This window comes from Borostomias antarcticus (assembly GCF_949987555.1).
Source record: "Borostomias antarcticus genome assembly, chromosome: 1".
Lineage (NCBI taxonomy): Eukaryota > Metazoa > Chordata > Actinopteri > Stomiiformes > Stomiidae > Borostomias > Borostomias antarcticus.
The window spans coordinates 35,722,725-35,733,582 of NC_140234.1; the positions used below are offsets into that span (position 1 = coordinate 35,722,725).

The following is a 10,858-nucleotide window of genomic DNA, read 5'->3' on the forward strand; positions in this document are numbered from 1 at the left end:
TTTTCGTAAGATATAATATTATATATAATATTCAGCAGAAATTCACTACAAATCACTGCCTCCGTTTTTTGTTGAAATGGTGAGGATGTATCCAAACAGGATAGCTTGGCATGCGCTCCTGGCGAGACTGCCTACACTATAGGCTAAACAATTTTAATTCCAAATTCGTTTAAATGGCAGTACTATTATAAAATTCCCTTCTGATGACATGGGAATTCATTAATTACAGTAGTTGGGGGAACTGACTGATATTCTTATCATAAACATTGCCTTGTCTCAGTATTTGACTAAATTAAGTGCAAAACTAGCCTACCATAGACCCAACTGTCATCCCATTCATGTTCTTATTCGGGTCAAAATGTGAAAGTTAAAAGTTACAGAGCATTGATAGCAACTTTCTCCGAGTCTTGACTTACCTTCCATGCAAAATATCACCAGCCAAGCAATCCATAGGTCCGAGTTATGGAACTTCAGCATGGTGCCTAACTATTTGACGAGTCGTTTTGGGTAACTTCTGTGTAAAATAAATGTCACCTTTCACAATTTCTTTGATGGGAAATAACGGTCTCTCGAAACAGCAAACATGAAAGCTGTCCAAAGTATTTTACGCAAGCAGCCGCGCCTCTTCATAAAACAAAATGTGAGAATCTATGAACAGAGGACAGAATAAAAGCGCGTGCATCTCATCGAATTTCAAAAACATCCGTGTCTTGGTAGTTCTTATTCAGAGTCGTCCTTTCTTTCCCTTTTTTTGGTGTTGCTCGTCGCTCCAACGATGTCCGCTAAATGGCATTCGGTATTTCTCCACCAATCAATTTACGCACATTTATGCAGCCCGAAATTCTATCCTTAACACTTGTCGTACTGGAAATAAACGTACAGGAGACCTGAAACGAATGCATTTCTCGGCAGGTGAGTGGCTCCTGTGCGCGGTCCTGTGCGCGTGCACTCCTCTCGCTCCAGCGTTCTATTTGGAACGTTGATTGAGAACTCGCCCGTGCTGTTGCCAGGAGACCGCTGACGCCAGTCTAGACTAGAGGTGCGAATGCCCCCCTCTGGTGACTCTAAAAAGCACGGTGGCACTCCGCCCTGCATGTGTGGAAAGCAGCTCCGATTAAGGTAAATGCATAGACGGATTATGAGACAATGGGCCCCTGCATGGGCACGGACGAGCATTATTATTTAACTTTATTTATCGAGGGGAACCCATTGAGACAATCTGCGATGGTAGGCTACGCTGGCTGCAAAGCATCCATACTGATGAACATGAACCGACCTCGACTTCAAATTCAGTTGAGATTATTTGTGAAGAGCCCCCTAAAGTCCCATAGCCTAGATAAACTGAGGGGATGAACACTCACTAAAAGATATCATGATGGTTAACCAAACTGAAGGAATAGTCTAAACAATCACAAGAAAGACATTTTCACAAGAAGAGTAGGCTACTCCTTCTGTTTGTCAGCAGGACTTTTGGGGCTCTGTTATTGACTGACTAAAGCCCTTAATTTCAAACCTTTATTTATACTCATAAGCACTATTGTTTCCCTCATTTACAGTGATGACGAGTTCAGACAGAGACACAAATATCAACAGAACAAATGCAATATACAATCAATAATAGCCTAATTAAAAACAGTTACAGGTCGAAGCACTAAGGTCTAGAGCCATGGACTTACACTCTGTGACTGGAAGAAGTAGGCTACCTCAAGCTTTAGACTCTGTTGTAAGGTATTCCAAGTATAAGGAGCATTATGAAAAAAAGCAGACCTTCCAAGTTCAGAATGCACTCGAGGAACCCTGAAAACAAGCCGATCGTTTGATCGGGTCTGGTAGGTGCCAAGGCTCCTGTCCTTTGACTACATGACAAGAATTGTGAAGGCCCAGCTGGGCCCAGCTGAGAGGATCGATGGCGTGATCTAACTGAGTTGTTTGACTAATTCGATTTTTATAGGCCTATACCTTATTTACCACATAACATGGGGTGGCTGTGACTCAGGAGGCAACGCGGGTTGTCCAATGATCGTAGGGTCGGCGGTTTATGTCCTTGGGCAAGACGCTGAACCCCAAACTGCTCCCAATGAGCAGTCTAGCACCTTGAGTGGCAGCTGCTGCCAGGGCCGGCCGCTGCTATAAGCAATATAACGGTCGCTTAGGGCCACAACCACTAGGGGGGGCCACATCACAGGAGGAATATATATATATATATATATATATATATATATATATATATATATATATATATATATATATATATATATATATATACATTATGTAATGTATCCCCTATCCAAAAACTGGCGTTCTTATTTAATATGCAATTAAATGAAAAGATCTCATAACAGAATGATTTTATAATAATCCAAATGCAGTTGAATGCAATCCACCTGTGGCCCCTCCCTCTCCCTCCTTCCCCAACTTCACTCTATACTCTAATTGTGATTTAAATATGTTGATTATTTATCTGTTTGAATATTTCAATCGTTAATTGTTTAAGTAACTTTTTTATATCCTTTCCAAATAAAGCAAGAGCTTTGTTGTTAATTCACTTGTCCATCTCTATGTGTGTACGTGTATGCGTTTAGTTTGGTGGTTGCGCTGGGAGTGTTTTGGGGGGCCACCCAAAAAAATCTTGCTTAGAGCCAAGAGAATCCTAGGGCCTGCCCTGGCTGCTGCCATTGGTGAGTGAATGTGTGTGAATGGGAATGAGAGAGGCCATTGGAAAGCGCCTACAAATAAAAGCAGCATATAAATGCAGTACATACAGTAAGTTATTGTCTGGTGTATGTGTCACATGCACTCATGACCATGTTATATCACTAACAGTTGTGTTTACTTCTTCTTCCAGCTATCAACAATAGTTTTTTGTTTAGTAAGTGTCCTCCACACTACAGAGCCAGAATCACAACACAACACACAACACTACAGAGCAGCATCACAACACAACAACACTACAGAGCCAGCACCACAACACAACACACAACAGAACTACAGAGTAGCATCACAACACAACACACAACAACACTACAGAACCAGCATCACAACACAACAACACTACAGAGCAGCATCACAACACAACAACACTACAGAGCCAGCACCACAACACAACACACAACAACACTACAGAACCAGCTTCACAACACAACAACACTACAGAGCAGCATCACAACACAACAACACTACAGAACCAGCATCACAACACAACAACACTACAGAGCAGCATCACAACACAACAACACTACAGAGCAGCATCACAACACAACAACACTACAGAGCAGCATCAGAACACAACAGCACTACAGAGCAGCAACACAACACAACACTACAGAGCAGCATCACAACACAACAGCACTACAGAGCAGCATCACAACACAACAGCACTACAGAGCAGCAACACAACACAACACTACAGAGCAGCATCACAACACAACAGCACTACAGAGCAGCATCACAACACAACAGCACTACAGAGCAGCATCACAACACAACACACAACAACACTACAGAGCCAGAATCACCACACAACACACAACAACACTACAGAGCAGCATCACAACACAACAACACTACAGAACCAACATCACAAAACTACAGAGCAGCATCACAACACAACAACACTACAGAGCCAGCATCACAACACCACACACAACAAAAGCAGGTCACTGGGAGTGAGGGAGATGACAGTGGGTCCACTTGACAGCGTTCTGATCTCACCGCTCAGCACAAAACACTCCCCGTCTCTGTCAGCCCCTGAGGACATTCAGCCTCCAAGGGACTCTTGGCAAAAACACCCCCCATATAAATCACATCAACATTCTGATGATTACTTCACACTTTTGTTTCTCCCTTATTCAACATTTTAGAGTTTCTGGAGGGATGTAAAATGGATGAGAGGATGTGAGGGCGCAGGGCCGCCAGAGGTTGTTGGCAGGCCTTCTGAGGGACGCATCTGTCAGGCCGGCCTTCTGAAGGATGCGTCGGTCAGTCGGTCCTTCTGGCCGAGGTGTTCAGATACCCCTCTCTCTAACAGAGGTTGCCAGGGGCCATACCCAGCCCTTCAAAAACTCTGCGGTTGCTTTATAGAACAGAGGCCAAGTCTTCCAAGTTTCTCACTAAATATACAGTATGAAACAGATGATCAATATTCTATGGATTAGAAAGACAACTACCATTAGTCCAGCCCCTACAAATACAGCTACGAACATAAGTTCAGAGTTCACTATTCTGACACGCTCTGATAAAGCCACTTGGGGAAACAAATGATAGCTCATATTTCCTACGCTGAGGTGTTATTAATAAAACAGCAAAAGAAGAATTGAGGTCTTCAATATTCTGTGGTGTGTGAAGTTCGGTGAACCTCGTACCCTTCTCAACCCAATACTCTCTAACACAATGTTTTCCCCACATACCATAAATAGATAAAGACCAATGTTTTAGTGTAGGTCAGTTCACTCTGTCAGCTAGATAGGCTGTGTCTGTTGTGTAATGACCCTCTCCCCCCCCCCCCCCCAGAGGACAGGCAGAGTGTGATAGATGAGGCAGCCTACTACTGTATGTGCTACGCAGCTACAGCAGCTTCCAAAGACACTTAATTCATTTTTTGCAATCACTCCATTTTTCTTTTTCTGCCCCTATAAAAGATTCAAGAGACGTGAACGAGATCTGTCTCGGTAAATGTTTTAATTCCCTGACAAGCCCGGTTATGGTTCACTCCCCACTTTAATATTGATGACGTGAAGGAAATGTGCCTTTTTGCTGTGTCATGTTTTTTGGGGTTTTCCACCTCACCATGTTTTGTGATTTCCTGGGTCTTTTGTCCGTTGAATGAATCAGCTCCAGTTCTGTGCACCTGCCAGGCAGGTCGGGCTGGGTTAGGCCAGGAGATGGCCGAGCTCTCAAAGGTACCTTCATCGATTCCTTGTGTCCTCTTACTTTGCCACCTTCTGCAAGTGCATTGTGGGATAAGACCGGAGAGAAGGAACCTCAGATCCTTCCCATCAATGTATGTTTAGAAGGAGCCGACTTGAGAGGACAAATCTCTCTCCCTCTCTACTTTCCCTCTGTTCAGTATTTTCAGACCTTCCCTACTCCATCAAGGCTGTTCCCCTGGAATATAGCGCCCTCTTGTGGACGACTTAAGACAATTCCCTCAGCGAGGGAGGAAAAACCCATACCCACACTGATCGAATGAGACAAGTGGTAAAGTATTTTGTTTATTAGAACAGGATATCAGGATGACAGTGAGAAAACGGTGCACAGCGAAGCGAGAACATAGATCAACACTGTAAGAAAACACCATGGCACAGGAGCTCAGCTGCATTCTCCCAGGGCCTCAGCCAGAACCACCTGGTCCTTCTGAAACGAGGAAAAGAAAAGTGGGATAAGAACAAGTCACAAACCGCTGAGCACTCATGAGCTTCTTGATAGGCACAGATGCTGAAGGCACATATTCTGATGCAATAAGACACTGTCGGTGAGAGATGAACAGGGAAGTGTGGCATGGCTTACACACACACACACACACACACACTAAGAGTAGGATGACTTCTGAAACAGTCAAAAAATATGCAAGGTATGTAGTCAGGCTACAGCAGGTCCTGGTGTGAGAGTCCTAGTGTACACACACACACACCCTTGAGCACACACACACCCTTGTTCAGAACAAGGTACGTCCCTTTTTTTTACTAGTTTGCATGAAGGCCTGTTTCATGGGAGGCCGTCATGTGTGTCGGAGGATTTCAGATCGAACTCGAATCCGAGTAGTGACTCCCGTTGGACGTGTCTGGAGATAGAGAGACGTGATTGCCGGTACGGTGACTGCCGACGGGAGCTACACCCAGCAGGCTGTGGGGACAAGTGTTCAGCCTGAACGCTGAATTGCTGCGGCGTTTAGGACCTGTTCTTGATCACACATCACACACCTGGGAGGGGCACGGGGGTAGCCTGACCTTTGTAGCGAGGCGTGTCACTGTCACTTTGTCCTAGGAGACTGGTTGGGTTGCATTCTGCGTATAACCTGACGTGCAGCTGGTCAGAATGGTCTCGCACGGCTACTCTACAGTACCTCTACATACTTTCTCTACACACTAACATTCCCTTAAAGTCGCACTGAAATGAAAAAATTCTGTCCCATTTTGGTTCACATAATTGTTCATAGTGTTCACCTATTCAACGATGTATGCCAAAAAAATTACAAAATTCTACTTTTGTTGTAATCTTATATCAAAGTATATAATTTCTTACTTCCTGGAAAACGGTAGGTCACGTGCAATGACGACAACAGGTACCTTAGATTTTAGCCCAATAATCTCACGACATCCACCCGTCAATCAACGCTATCCTTCTATCGAATCTGTCTAAAGTTCTTAAAACCCGTCCACTTGTCAATGTTCCAATCAAATTCCTCTAAACATATGTCCCACCCTCATAGCTTGTTTGCGGCGGAAATACGTCAAACTACGGAAGTAAGATGATCTCAAACGTCTGTTTCAGTGCGACTTTAATATTATGAAAACGTGTGTGGAAGTATTCTCTGAAGATTTATATATATTTATAAGTTTATACTCCTTTTTGAATTATGTAAATCAAGTTATTAAGTGGGACAATTTCTTTTGCATTGTCCTTTTTTTAAAATTATTTTAGTTTTGCTTTTTGTTTAAATATTTTTTTGTTTGTTTGTATCTTGTTTTGCACATTCAAAATAAACATTTCAATTCAATTGAATTCAAAGATTATGAAAATGTATGTGGAAGTATTCTCTGAGGATTATGAAAATGTGTGTGTGGAAGTATTCTCTGAAGATTATGAAAACGTGTGTGTGTGGAAGTATTCTCTGAGGATTATGAAAGCATGTGTGGAAATGTGTTACTACATCAAATGCACACTGGAGCAGTGAAGGGATTCAGTAACGGTCAGGCGGTGTTACTAAGCATGCATGGTCAAAACGTTGAACTGTTCCCCTAGGTTATAACGAAATGCTGAAGACCACAGTTTTCCAGATCAAATTCTGATGACCTGGGCTCAGTTCCAGTCGATAATGCGCCCACTTTTGTCTCCATCTCATCTGTGCCGGCTGACTGAATAGCATAGATTTGATTTGATTTATTCACACATACACTCATAATGATACACTCATAATGAAATCATACATATATATGCAAAGGTATTCTCATGTGTGAACCAGGTCTCTCGAGAAAGCTATTGAAAGCTTATAGAGGGAGCCTGTAAAATAAATTCAAACAGAGCAATACAGGGGGAGCTAGTCAGCGCCAAGCAGTGGACAATGCAATGCATAGGTACATGTAACATACATACATACATACATACATACATACATACATACATGCATACATGCATACATACATACATACATACATGCATACATGCATACAGACATACAGTCATACATACATATACATACATACAGTCATACATTCTATTATACACAGACATTAAGCTATCTCGGACATGGTAGGGATCTAACAGATTAAATATATGAATTTAAGAGTTTAAGTTTTAACATCTTCTTAAATGTGGAGAGGGACTTCAGCATAGATTGAAAAGACAGAGGGAGTACAATACTATACCTAATCTTAATCGCTGCTGGAAGACGATGACGATGATGATGAAGAGTCTGACTCGTTTCCATGTTTGTGCTCTTTGTGCTCCTTGTCTTTCTTCTTGTCTTTCTTCTTGTCCTTCACCTTGCCCTCGTCTTTGTGGTTTTTGTCCTTCTTGTCGTGGTCTTTGTCCTTCTTGTCGTGGTCCTTGGACTTGTCTTTGCACTCACTCTGAGACACGCAGAGAAACAGCCGTGAGTGGTAGGAACACAACGTGAAACAAACAATAATAGGAGATGTTAGAACAGGTATAGTGTGTTAGAAGAGATATAGTGTGTTAGAAGAGGTATAGTGTGTTAGAACAGGTATAGTGTGTTAGAATAGGTATAGTGTGTTAGAAGAGGTATAGTGTGTTAGAATAGGTATAGTGTGTTAGAGCAGATATAGTGTGTTAGAGCAGATATAGTGTGTTAGAACAGGTATAGTGTGTTAGAACAGGTATAGTGTGTTAGAAGAGGTATAGTGTGTTAGAACAGGTATAATGTGTTAGAATAGGTATAGTGTGTTAGAACAGGTATAGTGTGTGAGAACAGGTATAGTGTGTTAGAAAAGGTATAGTGTGTTAGAATAGGTATAGTGTTAGAACAGGTATAGTGTTCTAGAACAGGTATAGTGTGTTAGAATAGGTATAGTGTTAGAACAGGTATAGTGTTCTAGAACAGGTATAGTGTGTGTTAGAACAGGTATAGTGTGTTAGAAGAGGTATAGTGTGTTAGAACAGGTATAGTGTTAGAAGAGGTATAGTGTGTTAGAACAGGTATAGTGTTAGAACAGGTATAGTGTTATAACAGGTATAGTGTTAGAACAGGTATAGTGTTAGAACAGGTATAGTGCTAGAACAGGTATAGTGTGCTAGAATATGTAGTGTTAGAACAGGTATAGTATTAGAACAGGTATAGTGTGCTAGAATAGGTAGTGTTAGAACAGGTATAGTGTGCTAGAATAGGTAGTGTTAGAACAGGTATAGTGTGTTAGAACAGGTATAGTGTTAGAACAGGTATAGTGTTCTAAAACAGGTATAGTGTGTTAGAACAGGTATAGTGTTAGAACAGGTATAGTGTTCTAGAACAGGTATAGTGTGTTAGAACAGGTATAGTGTTAGAACAGGTATAGTGTGTTAGAACAGGTATAGTGTTAGAACAGGTATAGCGCTAGAACAGGTAAAGTGTGCTAGAATAAGTAGTTTAGAACAGGTATAGTGTTAGAACAGGTATAGTGTGTTAGAATAGGTATAGTGTTCTAGAACAGGTATAGTGTGTTAGAACAGGTATAGTGTTAGAACAGGTATAGTGTGTTAGAACAGGTATAGTGTGTTAGAACAGGTATAGTGTGTTAGAACAGGTATAGTGTGTATAGAGTGTTGGGTTGGTGCTTCAAAGGTACAGGTCCCATAAGCACCTTGTCTTTGCACTTGTCCTTGTCTCCCTTGTCCTTGTCTCCCTTGTCCTTGTGTCCCTTGTCCTTGTCTCCCTTGTCCTTGTGTCCCTTGTCCTTGTGTCCCTTGTCCTTGTCTCCCTTGTCCTTGTCTCCCTTGTCCTTCTTCCAACCAAAGGAGAAGTTCTGCTCATGACTAGAAGCATCGTCCTTCTTCACCTTGTCATCCTTATCCACCGCTGGGAAACACAAACACACGCACACACACGCACACACACACACGCACACACACACGCAAACACACGCACACACACACACACGCACACACACGAGGTTAGTGCAGAGTTCAGGACAGGCTCAGACTCCACTGCAATCATATCTTCTACATTACAAACACTTAATTAAATCAACCAAATCTATACTCCAATAAAAGGGCCAGGATGATACACGATGAGCCAGACCATAATCAATAACCCCAGATAGACTCATTATAAAGCACCAATTGTCTGGGAATTGCAGCTCGTCTCTGACCATGCCGCTTTGATTCAAACTCGTCGTGTTTGGATTTAGTCATTCCTCTCCTATTTGAGCGAGATTGAAAACCAGATGGTTTTTGATGTCCCTTCATTGATCATCTGGCATCATAATTGAAAAATAGGTAATTCATCAAGGGTGCCAGGTGCACTATATCATCGATGAACATTGCTAAAGCATTAAGTGCACCTATCTGCATCAAGCTACAAAGAAGAGTCACAAACTATTTAGATCAAGTGAACAGACAGACTTGCTTACCTGCCGCCAGGTCAAAATCCATGGTATCTAGAAGGAACGTAACTGGGTCACAAAAGCAAAGCGAAGCGGACAAACTGTGGAGAATGTTGTTATATAACCAGGGAACCGACGTGCGAACGCACCTGGCCACACCTTGCTTGACGTAATGTAGCAAGACATTCCAGCGAAGCGTCCTTTCAGCTGGGAGACGTGGTGGACGCGCACCTTTCAATTAAGCGACCACATAATTAATGTTCCACAAATTAAATGAAAATCGACCTACAGTATCAGGTTCTCTTGCTAGGCTACTCTTGATTAGCCTTTTTCCCAGCCAATAACTCCGTGTTTTAACTGAGCTACCCATAGGCCTATGTCCATTGCAAACTGCGCATTAATTTCATGCATCTCCACACATCACTTTTATTTATTTAAACAATTTCGCTCTGAAGCCGTTATCAAAACTAGGCATTTAAATGCACTCCACCAAGTATTTCCCTATAATCTAACCTATCACCTAACTAGTAACTACATTCACACACCTCTCTGCTGTCTAACCTTGGCTAGCCTTTCTTAATATTCCTATCGATTTCAACATTGTCTATTTGGACCATCTCTAGGTAATCATCTATCCATGTATACTCATCTTCACCAGAACATTGAGCTTTTCATATAATCTCTTATCTCTCCCTCTGTCACTCAGTACATCATGTCTTTCTATCCATCCATCTGTCCATATCTAGCCTTTCTTACAATCCCATTATTATAATTCGTGATTATTTTGTTCCATGAAGCTATAGGTATCTCAACTTCACATTTTGACTACTTTCTAGCACAATTCCTTTCTTCCGAAAATGCAAGTTTACTAGTTGTTGTTTTAAACCTAGCCTAAGATGGTCTGACAAGTTGCTCCAGTTGGGGCTCATTTTATGAACTAATCGTTGAAGGAGAGAGAGAGAGAGAGAGAGAGAGAGAGAGACACACACACACACACAATGCATTGCCCACTCAGTAATTCCTTTATTTCAGACACTGTCAAACATTTATAAACCTGATTGAGACAAGAATGTGTGAAAACATTTTCCCCAACCCAAACCATA

General features: G+C 41.9%; 1 protein-coding gene across 4 annotated transcripts in view; it reads right to left on the minus strand.

Moving 5' to 3' along the window:
• The window catches only part of igsf11 (immunoglobulin superfamily member 11), a gene marked incomplete at both ends in the record, with an annotated part of 85,873 nt that extends 85,396 nt beyond the window's left edge, over positions 1–477 (minus strand). For 3 of the 4 annotated variants that reach the window (XM_084441653.1, XM_084441652.1, XM_084441650.1), the window contains one exon: positions 417–477. In XM_084441653.1, the coding sequence (XP_084297779.1) occupies positions 417–477 (61 nt within the window). Of the gene's footprint in view, positions 1–395 lie in introns of all 4 variants that reach the window. The other variant, XM_084441651.1, reaches the window with a different exon arrangement.
• Between the last annotated feature and the right edge of the window lie 10,381 nt (positions 478–10,858).